We start from the raw sequence: 11,824 nt of genomic DNA, 5'->3' as shown, positions 1-11,824 counted from the left end.
GAGGGACCGCCCGGCGGACGGGGCCGCGTCACGTGGACTGACCAAGGCTCAGGTGGCTGACCTGGGGCGAGACCCGGCCGGCGGCCCTTAATTTCCGGTCCCAAACCAGCACCGAGGACACTCGGAGCTGGCGAGCCCGCCCCGCCCTCAGGCCCCTCTGCCCCCCCACAGGCCACGGGCAGCCCAGTGTCCATCTTTGTGTATGACGTGAAGCCCGGGGCCGACGAGCAGACCCAGGTGGCCAAAGCTGCCTTCAAGCGCCTCAAAACCCTTCGACATCCCAACATCTTGGCCTACATCGATGGGCTGGAGGTACCTGCTGCCCAGTCGCCCTCCCTGCCCCTCACTCTCTCCCAGTCTCCAGCCCCTCAGTCTCCTCTCTTCTTGGCCTTCGGTTTCCAGCCCTCCTGTCTCAGCCCCGCAGATTTGATTCCACTTCTCTGCCTCTCCCTCACCTTCCACTCCTCTCCCCCGCACCCTACACTGATATCCCTGCACTCTCTTCCCCAGACAGACAAATGCCTCCACATAGTAACAGAAGCCGTGACCCCGCTGGGAATGTACCTCAAGGCACAAGTGGAGGCTGGTGGCCTGAAGGAGCTGGAGCTCTCCTGGGGGCTACACCAGATTGTGGTGAGTTTGGGGGGGGGCAGGGGTGACAAGGGCAGGGGTGGGGGCTGCAGGTGCTGAGGGTGACCACTTCTGCCCCCAGAAAGCCCTCAGCTTCTTGGTCAACGACTGCAGCCTCATCCACAACAACGTCTGCATGGCGGCTGTGTTCGTGGACCGCGCAGGGGAGTGGAAGCTTGGGGGCCTGGACTACATGTACTCAGCCCAGGGCGATGGCGGTGGGCCGCCCCACAAGGGGTTCCCCGAACTTGAGCAGTACGACCCCCCAGAGGTGGCTGACGGCAGTGGCAGAGCGATCGGGGAGAAGTGGTGGGTGACTGCAGGGGGCGTTCCCCAACCTACTCTGTGCTATAGGTCCCTGAGTCCCCTGCCTGCTCCTGCCTGTCTGGGGAGGGCACTAGGGTCCTCAGGGTGGGCCCGCTTCTCTGTTCCCAGAATCCTCAGGGTGGTGGGGCAGGATGAGCAACAGGTGTCAGGGTCAGAGGGTTCTGAATTTGAAAACTGTGTGATCTGGGGCAGATGTCTTTGCTTCTCTGAGCCTCAGTTTCTTCACTTGTCAAATGGGGCAAATACAATTGGCTTCTGGGGGCTGATGGGAGGATCATTTGAGGGACCCAGCCCAGGGCTGCCTGCCATGCAGTGGTGTATGCCTAGTGCCCAAAGCAGGATGGAGGCCCGGCCTGCCCTGGTGGGCAGTGGGGCCCTGAGTGGGTCTGGCTCACTGCCGCAGGTCAGCTGACATGTGGCGCCTGGGCTGCCTCATCTGGGAGGTCTTCAATGGGCCCCTGCAGCGGGCATCTGCCCTGCGCAACCCCGGGAAGGTGAGTGTCCAGCCCCTGGCTACTCTCCCTGCCCCAGCCCATCCCTGCCAGCCAGTCACCCCCACCCTGACCCTGACCCTTCTCCCATAGATCCCCAAATCGCTGGTGCCCCACTACTGCGAGCTGGTTGGAGCCAACCCCAAGGTGCGCCCCAACCCGGCCCATTTCCTGCAGAACTGCCGGGCACCTGGCGGCTTCATGAACAACCGCTTCGTGGAGACCAACCTCTTCCTGGAAGAGATTCAGGTGAGCCCCCACCCCACCTGTGCTCTGGCCTCTCAGTTCCCCATCCTGCTCCCTTGTGGGTCCCCATAATTGTACCCTCCGGAGATAAGCACAGGCTGTGGAGTTAGGCCCGTCTGGGTTCACATCCGGCCTCTAACTCTTACTTGCCATGTGACTTCCCGTGGCCCAAGCCAGGCCTCTTGGCTTGAAAATGGGGTTGATAACAACAACAATAATACCACCCACAGGAGCATGGTGAGGAGCCAGTGAGCTTAAAGTGCAGAGTACAGCGTTTGGCACATAGTAGGTGCTTAGTGGCTGCTCCGGTTCCTCCGTGAATTCCACAGCTGCATCTGGTTGTGGCCCTGGTGCGTACAGTGCCCTGGGCTGGGCGTGGGCAGCGGCAGGGAGGAAGGAGAGTCACGCATAGACACTACCTTCAAGGATCTGGCGGGGAGTGAACAGACCAGGCTCCCACCCTTGCGGACTCTCCTTGGGGACAGAAAACACACATGAAACCTGTGCTCCAGGAGGTGGGGATAAGTGCTGGGAAGTAAAACCCAGGGGTGGGGTACTCAGGCAAGCGTTCTCTGAAGGATGTGAAGGTGAGAGCCCTGGGGATGGCAGCTGGGGGAAGAGCATTCCAGGCAGGAGAACAGCATGGTGAGGAGGGAGTCCTCTGTGTAACCTCTCAACCTCAGTTTTCACATCTGTATAATGGGGATAATAGTAGTACCTGCTGTCCCGTAGGGTTGTTTTAGGGAATGGAGGAGGAGGCCACACCTGCGTGACCCAGCTGTGTGTGAGGCACACAGAGAGGTGGCAGACACAGCCCCAGATCCTGAGGGGCTGGGAACCTGGGGTCGGGGTGGGGAGTGACGAACACTTCTACAAACCCTGAGGGAGCAGGGTCCGTGGAAGCCGGACTCAGGCAGAGAGCAGGGAGGCCCTTCGGAGGTGGGGGACCTGAGCCGCGTCTTGAAGGGGAAGCCACCAGGAACACTGAGCCCTGTGGCCACCTGGGTGGTGTGGGGGCAGCGGGAGCTTTGTTACGTGGAGTTCTCCTCACATAGCTGGCCCTGCAGGGCTGCCTGGCCATAGCCTAAGAAACACCTGCCCTTTTCCTTAAAATGCCCACAGGAAATGTGCTGTTACTGGCCAGCCCTGAGGACGTGGGAGGGCAGTGGAGAGGGCCTGGGCTGTGGCTTGATGTGGGATCTTGGGCGGGGTTGTCTCTCTGGGCCTTGGCTCCCCCTGAACCTTGCGGTCAGAGCACCCAGCCTGCCTCCCACGCTGGACTGAGTTGCTCGAGGGCGGTCAGGCCCTCCTCTTCCCCACCAGAGGTCACCTCTCCTGGGCCAGGCGGTGTCCCTGGGGCCAGGGGTACAGCAGAGAGCACAGGGACTTTGGGAGCATACAGGACTGGGTGACCTGTAGCCTCAGCCTCCTCCTTGTAAATGGGGAAGTGCTAGCACCTCTTCACGTGGTGCAGCACAGCAGAGGGATCCGAGCCAACTGCTTGCTAGCGGTGTGACCTTAGACAAGCTCCTTGTCCCCTCTGTGCCTCCGCTTCCTGTCAAACGTGGATTATGGTGGCACCTACCTCACGAAGTTGTCTGGAAGATTATTTGAGATAATCCATGTAAAGGAGGGAGAGAAGGTTTAAAGATGACCTTCGAGCTGATGGCCTGGTCTGTTTTGGCTCTGCAGGAGGACTGGGTCTGGGGGTCACCTACGTCTGATCCCCACCTCCCACAGCCTGCTGTGAACCTCCTCACCCCCATGGTGGAGTTGCACTGGCTGGGGCCAGGGAAACTGGCGAAGCCGTTTCACCTCTGTGAGCCTCAGTTTCCTCATCTGGGTGATGATGTTGACAGTGCTCACACTCTAAGGTTGTTGTGAGGAGTGGACGCAATGGTGATGAAGAGCCTGGCTCCCTAGTGGCTGCCCTGCTAACACAGGTCGGGTGCTGTGGAGATAGTGATGAGAATGACAGCATCCAGGTGACCAAGCACCTACTGTGTGTCAGGCATTTGCGTGCGTTTTTTGCTGGAGTCTTCAGAACAGACCTGTGAAATGGTACGGTTGGTGTCGCGTTTTACAGATGTAGGAACTTGCCCAGGGTCTGAGGGCTTGCGTGTGGGGGAGTGGAGATCCGAACGCAGGCTGTTGGACTCCAGAGCACATAAGCTTCACTTCTGCTCCTTCAGGCTGGGGGTGACCCCACCCCCACCCATGGCTCGGGGGACTGTGATCATTCCTATTTCCTCCCTGCACCCTCTCATTGGTCCCCCAGATCAAAGAGCCAGCTGAGAAGCAGAAGTTCTTCCAAGAGCTGAGCAAGAGCCTGGACGCATTCCCTGAGGACTTCTGCCGGCACAAGGTGCTGCCCCAGCTGCTGACCGCCTTTGAGTTTGGTAGTGCCGGGGCCGTGGTCCTCACACCCCTCTTCAAGGTGAGTGGGGCCAGGAGCTCGCTGGGGACACCTGCCAGGCCAGGGGCTTTGGGCTTGGAGCCCCAGGAACTGTGGGGCCCAGAGACCTGGTGCCAAAGGGAAGGCCCTGGGATGGGGGACAGCCCTGCAGGGCCATCCCGGGGAGGGGCAGCCTGCCCGGGGCAGAGCCAAGCTGACATTGCAGTGGTGTGGCAAGCCAGGGCCACCTGATCAGCTGCCAGGGAACGAGTGATCTTGTGCCTCCAAAGGTCTTCCTCCACAGACCCCTTGCTTCAGAGCCCTCAGCCCTTCCTCCATTTCCCTGAGATGGCCACCCTGGCCTGAGTTGCTACCCCACTTCCCAGGCCCAGAGGGTCACCTGCCCACCACCCCACTTCCCGTCCTTCCTCCTGACCCCTTAGTACTAGCTCTCCTGGCTTCTGGGAGCTGGATCCTTTGTTCTCTTCTTCAGGCCACCCCTGCCCTTATGTGGGTGCCTGCTATTCCCTGCTGTGCCCACCCTGGGAGAGTCCTTTCCCTTGCCAGGGGGTGGGGTGAGGAGGAGACAGCAGGAGAATTCGGTAAGGCTGGGAACCTGTGGCATGTGGGCGCCTGCTTCTGGAGAGTGACACAGCTTTCATCAGCCTCCTGAAAGAGGCCTTGACCCAGAAGAAGTTGAGCACAGGGCTCACTGAGATAGAGCCTGGGCAGAGGGGCTGCTGAGAAAAGGCCCTTCCTTCCCTCCGCCGCTCCTCTGTCACCCTGTTCCTACCCTGGGAAATTGGCAGAAAGGGGGCCACATGGAAGTCAGATGGGCCCACCGCACTCCTGCCTCCCGTGGAGGTAGCTGAGCCCCGGCCTGTTCCTCCCTCAGGTGGGCAAGTTCCTCAGCGCTGAGGAGTATCAGCAGAAAATCATCCCTGTCGTGGTAAAGATGTTCTCATCCACCGACAGGGCCATGCGCATCCGCCTCCTACAGCAGGTGGGCGCCTCGGCCAGACCGTGCCCTCGTAGACCCCACGCAGACCCCACCCTGACCCCACCTTGCTGCTGGGGAAGGTCTGCTTGACCCGCAAGTCCCTGCCTACCTCCTAGCCCCAGGCTGTTGGCTGGAGCCCCAGCCCTGGCTGCACAGGGGCCCCAAAATCCCTCCGCCCAGCATATACAGGTGAGGGGTTCAGTGAGGCCAGGCTGTCAGGGTAGGGAGGTCATCCCAGGGTTTCCTGGCAGCCTGGGGAATTCTGACACCCCCACCCCCTGGTGGGTCACTCAGCCCCAGAGGCCCCCTTCTCTCACTTCCCAAGTGGGGCTAGTTTCTCCTGCTGACCCTGGGCAGCTGGAGGGCCAGGCAGGATGGAAGGGATTTACAGTGGGGGCTCCTTGGGAGCCAGGAAGTATTGGCGACTTTCAGGTGTCATTCCGTCTCCTGCCAGGTGCAGTGGCCCTTGTCACAGCGCTGTGTGGGCAGGGAGGTGTGGAGCTGGGGCCTCTGAGAGGGGCCATGGTGCAGTCTGCCAGCTGAGCAGGCCCAGAAGCCAGGCCTCCTGACACCCATCCTGGCTTGTTCAGCCCCTGCCCGGCCTTTCCTCACGCCTCCATGTGAACCTGAGGCTGCAGAGGGGCCGGGGGCTCAGGAGGCTGACCTGGCCACCAGCGCCTGCCAGGAGGAGAAGCCAAGCTCAGAGTGGCCTGGGGCTGGGGGGGGCAGTAGGAGGGGTTGACCGTGTCCTCACACCCACCCTGGGCCACAGATGGAGCAGTTCATCCAGTACCTCGATGAGCCAACCGTCAACAGCCAGATCTTCCCCCATGTCGTGCACGGCTTCCTGGATACCAACCCTGCCATTCGGGAGCAAACAGTCAAGGTAGGCGTGACCAGGCCCAGAGTGGCTGCCCCTGGTGTTCCAAAGCTTGGGGGGTGTCACCCGAGGACACACAGGCCGTGGTTTTCGTCTTGGGTCTGAGAGGGTTATTGGGGGGGCAGGCACCGGCCTGCAGTGAAGGGCGAGGCTGTGGGTTCAGGAGGTGCAGCCACTGAGCTGGGGTGAGCATGAGGGGCGCCCACGGTCCTCCAGTCAGCACACACTCACCGAGCACCCAGCCCTGTGCCCCATGTCGTGCAGGACACGGCATGCAGAGACAGGCCATGTTCCTGCTCTCATGGAGTTTCCCTTTATCCGGAGCGGGCTCGGCAGACAGTAAACAGAATTAGAAAATGTTCATATTGTGTTAGAAAGTGACTCGTGCAAGGGAAAGGAGATAGAGAGTGCAGGGAGAGGGGTTTGCAGTTTTATAAACAGTGGTCAGGGAAAACCTTGCTGAGGAGGTGTCGTTTATGGAAAGGAGGTGAGGGAACAAGACTGCTGGAGATCCAAGGAAGAGTGTTCTCTGCAGCAGGAACAGCAAGTGCCAAGGCCCTGAGGTGGGAGTGGGCCTGGAGTGCAGAAGTAGCATAACAAGTCTAGTGTGAAAAGGGGAGCGGTTGTGGGAGAAGAGTTGAAGTCAGAGGGGTAACTGGCTGGTGCGGGGGGATCTCGTAGGGTGTGGCTGGGACCTGGTACAGTCACCGGCAGTGAGACAGAGGCCACCCGGGGCCTGAGTGGAGGAGTGGCGGGGACCTCTGTGGAGATGGACTGTCGGGGCCAGGGTGGAAGCGGGGAGACTGTTAGGGCTGTTACAGTGGCCCAGGTGAGAGATGACAGCAGCCCTGAGCCAAGTGGCGGCAGCAGGTGGAGAGAAGGGCCCCGTACCGAAGGTGGAGCCAGCTGGCCTCGCTGACAGACCAAGTCTGGAGTCAAGGATGGCACCGAGGTTTTGGGCCTGAGCAAGTGGGAGGCGAAGTGGCCATTTCCTGAGCAGACTGGGAGGAGCTCCCACGGCTCTCAGGCAGTCAGTGGCGCGGTCGGGATGGCCACAGGTTACCTGAGTGTGAAGTTCAGGGAAGAAGTGGCTGGAGGTGCACACTTGGGAGTGGTCAGCTCACAGAGGGCTTGGAGAGCCGTGAAACGGACGAGATCCCTTGGGAGAGCACAGGGATGGGAGAGAGGAGGCCTGGGCCTGGCGCTGGGCTGTGTGAACCCGACGTGGTTGAGCCGAAGAAGAGGAAGCAGTGAGAGGAGATAGAGAAGCAGCCGGTGAGGTCCAAGGAGAACCAGCACTCTGTCCTGGGAGCCCAGAAACTAGTGTTTCCGGGAAGAGGAAGAGCCCTGCAGTGTCAGAGCTGCTGAGCACTCATGTCTGGTGAGGACAGAGGATTGGCCATTGGATTTAGCGCATGGCGGTCACTGGGGACCTCAGCTCGAGCCAGTGTGGGGGAGTGGGGGGGTGCGTGAAGTCGGGGTGGAGGTTGCCCAACAGAGAGCAGAGAGAAGCAGGAGGGGGTGAGTGCAGACAGACTTAAAGACCAGAGAAATGGGGCATCCCCTTCCTCAGCATTCTGGGTAGGGGCCAGGACTGGTGTGGGAGGTAGGTGATACTGACTGGGGGCTGGGCCACCGCAGGGACCGAGGCAGCAGGAGGAGGGGCACCTTTCAGGGCCCCCAGTCTGGCCGAGGACACTGACTGTGAACTGGGAGCAGGTAGAAGGCTGGGATGTGGAAGTGTGAGGTGAGGGGGAGGGTGCACATGGGTGGGCAGGGTCGGGCTCAGAGAGCAGGGCAGGCTTCCCAGAAGAGTGTGGGGGCGGAGGGGGCCACGGGGCTGAGGTCAGAGCAGTCGCTGTGGCTTCCGTGGCCTCTCAGAGGAACAGGAGGGCCAGGGGAGCAGGGGCCAGATCTGCAGGGCCTTGTGAGACTCTGGGGGTGGGGGCGTCATTGTACGGTTATGGGGTGAGCGTGGAGGTTATGGAGGTGTTTTGGACAGATTCCTCCGGCTGTTGCTGGGTGCAGGACGGATTTGGGCTCCAAGCCTATTGATGTGGAAGGGGGTGATCCAGGAGGGAGGTGATGGGAGGGGCGGCAGCAGCGGTCCGGGGCAGAGGGGTGCAGGGCAGGGCTCATGCATGCGGCGTGTAGGCACACTGAGGCTTAGCTGCATTTCACTGTGTGTGGGATTTAAAGCTTTGTGTAGGGGGCGGGTGTCACAGGCAGAGGGAACAAGTGTGCAGAGGGCCAGGCAATAACCAGGGTCTGGGAAATGCGTGAGGCTGGAGTGGTGGGCAGACTTGGAGCGCTGGGCCAAGGAACGCAGACTCGATCCCTGGGGCAGGTGCCGCGGGGCTCCGGGCAGGGCTGTGGCTGCTCTGCTCAGCGCTGAGGGCCGCCAGTGCCCTCTGCGCCCAGCCAGGAGGCCATTCCTGCACGTGGCCCTTTCCACCCACCAGCCCAGCCCGCAATCTCTGCTGTCCCCACCCCACAGTCCATGCTGCTCCTGGCCCCAAAGCTGAATGAGGCCAACCTCAACGTGGAGCTGATGAAGCACTTCGCGCGGCTGCAGGCCAAGGATGACCAGGGCCCCATCCGCTGCAACACCACAGTCTGCCTGGGCAAGATCGGCTCCTACCTCAGTGCCAACGTAAGTGTCCGCACCGGCCTGGAGTCCCCGGCCCTCCTCCAGGGCCGGGCACTCTGTGTGCATGGACCACCATCCTCCCAGAGACCAAGGCCTGATGTCTGGGCTCCTGGAGGTGGACTGAGTTACCCCAGCTCACACGGCCAGTAGATGGTGGGTCTGGGATTTGAACCCAGGCCTGCTTGGCCCCACAGCCTGTGTGCACCTCCTCAGCCAGAGTTTGTAAACTCGGATGCCTGCGGTGCCCAGACAGGTAATAGGAATCAGTGAATGGGGCCAGCAGGGCTGGTAGGAAGGGAGGCACAGGCTGTTGCCTTGAGGGAGCCGGGTGCCCAGTGATCTGCGCGGAGAAGCCAAGGTCCAGAGTTTTCAGTCAGTCCTCCCGTCAGCAGTTGTTGGTGATCAGTGCACATCTGTCGCACTCCGGGGGCCTGTAGGCGGCCTCTGCTCTGGGGCGTAAGGGCTGGCAGTCCGGGCTTCAGGGCTGACCCTCCGTGTTTAGAAGCTCTCTCCCCTGCCCCACCCCAGACCAGACACAGGGTCCTCACCTCTGCCTTCAGTCGGGCCACCAAGGACCCGTTTGCCCCGTCCCGAGTCGCGGGCGTCCTGGGCTTTGCTGCCACCCACAACCTCTACTCAATGAGTGACTGTGCCCACAAGATCCTGCCTGTGCTCTGCAGCCTCACCATGGACCCCGAGAAATCCGTGCGGGATCAGGTGAGGCACGGCGGGGGCGGGGGATCCAGGCCTGCTGGCCTAGCAGGCTCCCGGGGGGAACCTGAGCCCCAGCTCTGCTCTCTACTCCCCCTCAGACCTTCAAGGCCATTCGGAGCTTCCTGTCCAAACTGGAGTCGGTGTCAGATGATCCCACCCAGCTGGCGGAAGTGGGTGAGTGGGCCCGTAATCATGTTCCCTCGTCCCTGTGCCACACTGGTGGCCATCATATTCCCCATCCCGCTCCCCTCCCACCAGGTGGAGTATGAGAAAGCTGGGAGAACCTTAGAGAGCCGACTTGACACTGCCCCCCACACCCCCTCATTCACAGACGGGAGAACCAAGGCCTAGGGAGAGGAGGGGGCTGCTCCGGGTCACTTGGTTTCTGTTTCACTCTCCCCACGGGAGCCTGCGGTCACACCCACCTTTCTCTCCTGCCACTGCCCAGAGAAGGATGTCCACGCGGCTTCCAGCCCTGGGATGGGAGGAGCTGCCGCCAGCTGGGCAGGCTGGGCTGTGACGGGGGTCTCCTCACTTACCTCCAAGCTGATTCGTGCACACCCCACGGCTGCCCCAGCCGAGACCAATGCCCCCCAGCGGCCAATGCCCGAGGGTGAGTGTCCCAGACTGGCCGCACTGATGGCCGAGCGGGCTTGAGGGTGCTGGTCTCCAGCCATAGCCCAGCTGTCCTGGGGTGGTGATGGGGACATAGGGGATGGGGTCGCAGTCTAGTGCCCCTGGGGGCCTTCTTGGTGCCCCTCCCCCCACCACACACACCACGTCCACCTCTGCCCTGACCGAGACCTCCCTGGGGCCCAGTCTGGGGCACTCAGTGAGCCTTTGCTTCCCAGGACTGCCTGCCCCAGCCCCCACCCCTGTCCCCGCTGCCCCCACCACATCAGGCCACTGGGAGACACAGGAGGAGGACAGGGACACAGCAGAGGATGGCAGCTCTGCCGACAAATGGGATGACGAAGACTGGGGCAGCTTGGAGGTGAGTGGGGCTCAGGGGGCCTCCCAGGGGACCTAGCCCAAAGGCCACAGGCTGCCATTCAAGGAGCTCACATGGGGCCTGGCTGGAGTCAGGCCTGCCCTCATCTGCACAGCATCCCTGTGAGAAGGTGATATGGAGTGGCCTTTGTGGGCCAGAGCCAGCAGCTGAACCCCCACTCAACTCCAGGGGCCCCTAGGAGCAGGGTGGGAGGTGAAGGGATGAGGGTGAGGACAAGTGAGGCTGCCCTGAAGGGGACGCGGGCAGAGTTCCGGGCCCAGCTTCCCCATCGACGAAGACAGGCATCTCAGTCCCTCCACCAGAGGGGCATGGAGCATCTAGATGTTTACCAGTCTCAGAGGGCTGACAGCAGGGCTCAGTGTGTCCACGTCAGACGTGGGGAGCACGGCTTGAGGAGCACATGAGACAAAGTGCAAGACTAAAGGCCAATGCCCAGTCACCTGCCATTTTTGGTGTGTGGGGGGGGTCACGAGCTTTTCCTTCCCGCTTTGCAGCAGGAGGCCACGTCAGTGCTGGCCCAGCAGGATGAGTGGAGCACCGGGGGCCAGGCAGGCCGGGCTGGGCAGGTGAGCCTGCTCGGTGGGGGTGGGGGTGGGGGGTCCACATAGGGGGCAGATCAGGCACTACCTCTCCCTTCCTCTCCCGTAGGCGGCCAACACTGACCACAAATCCCCAGATTCGGACTGGAGCAACTGGGAGGCTGAGGGCTCTTGGGAGCAGGGCTGGCAGGAGCCGAGTGCCCCAGAACCACCCCCTGAGGGTACACGGCTGGCCAGCGAGTATAACTGGGGTGCCCCAGAACCCAGCGACAAGGGTGACCCATTCGCTGGCCTGACTACGCGTCGGGAGATGGGTGCCCAGGTAAAAGAGGCAGGGTTGGGTGCAGACCTGGAGCCGACCTGGGGAGGAGTCGGCCCTCACCCCAGCCCACACTTCCCTTTTCAGCTGAGGCTGGACTCCTGGGGTGACCACAACTGGGAGGCCCTGGACACTGACCGTAAGTGCTTCCCCAAGAGGGCTGTCAGCCTGGCTCTGCCCTGGGGCAGGTGTGGGCTGGGGAGCAGACCTGGCTCCACCCAGAGGGCCTCAGCCCCTCTCCTTCCCGCCCCTAGGACAGGCCAAGGCGGAGCTGGCTCGGAAGAAGCGTGAGGAGCGGCGGCGGGAGATGGAGGCCAAACGCGCAGAGAGGAAGGTGGCCAAGGGCCCCATGAAGCTGGGCGCCCGGAAGTTGGACTGAACCGCTGGTGTGGGCCGTCCCTGGCCGCCTCGGAGAGCAGGCCCCGCGGGTGTATTTATTGTACAAACCATGTGAGCCCGGCCCCGGCCAGGCACATCCTGAGTGTACATAATCAGAGCCACAATAAATTCTATTTCACACCCCCTGTCCTGGGCCCACTCTGGCCCGTCTGAGGAGGCCCAGATCTGGCACTCTCCTAGGAACTCCACGCTTAATACCATGGTGGGTTACCGCCCCCCCCC

The 11,824-nt window shown here is 61.9% G+C and overlaps 1 protein-coding gene across 2 annotated transcripts in view; it reads left to right on the top strand.

Moving 5' to 3' along the window:
* Positions 1-11,722, top strand: part of SCYL1 (SCY1 like pseudokinase 1) — a 12,088-nt gene extending 366 nt beyond the window's left edge. The window contains exons 2-18 of one of the 2 annotated variants that reach the window (XM_023738209.1): positions 172-312; positions 511-633; positions 713-939; positions 1,361-1,451; positions 1,542-1,697; positions 3,973-4,131; positions 4,985-5,092; positions 5,862-5,975; positions 8,467-8,622; positions 9,148-9,336; positions 9,432-9,507; positions 9,782-9,946; positions 10,236-10,327; positions 10,840-10,911; positions 10,994-11,206; positions 11,291-11,342; positions 11,458-11,722. In XM_023738209.1, coding sequence (XP_023593977.1) covers positions 172-312; positions 511-633; positions 713-939; positions 1,361-1,451; positions 1,542-1,697; positions 3,973-4,131; positions 4,985-5,092; positions 5,862-5,975; positions 8,467-8,622; positions 9,148-9,336; positions 9,432-9,507; positions 9,782-9,946; positions 10,236-10,327; positions 10,840-10,911; positions 10,994-11,206; positions 11,291-11,342; positions 11,458-11,582 — 2,259 coding nt within the window. In that variant the 3' untranslated portion in view covers positions 11,583-11,722. Of the gene's footprint in view, positions 1-171; positions 313-510; positions 634-712; positions 940-1,360; positions 1,452-1,541; positions 1,698-3,972; positions 4,132-4,984; positions 5,093-5,861; positions 5,976-8,466; positions 8,623-9,147; positions 9,337-9,431; positions 9,508-9,781; positions 9,947-10,184; positions 10,328-10,839; positions 10,912-10,993; positions 11,207-11,290; positions 11,343-11,457 lie in introns of both variants that reach the window. The other variant, XM_004383734.2, reaches the window with a different exon arrangement.
* The last annotated feature ends 102 nt before the right edge of the window (positions 11,723-11,824 follow it).

Source organism: Trichechus manatus, unplaced genomic scaffold (assembly GCF_000243295.1).
Source record: "Trichechus manatus latirostris isolate Lorelei unplaced genomic scaffold, TriManLat1.0 scaffold00113, whole genome shotgun sequence".
Taxonomy (NCBI): Eukaryota; Metazoa; Chordata; class Mammalia; order Sirenia; family Trichechidae; genus Trichechus; species Trichechus manatus.
This window is presented reverse-complemented; position numbering and strand designations above follow the sequence as displayed.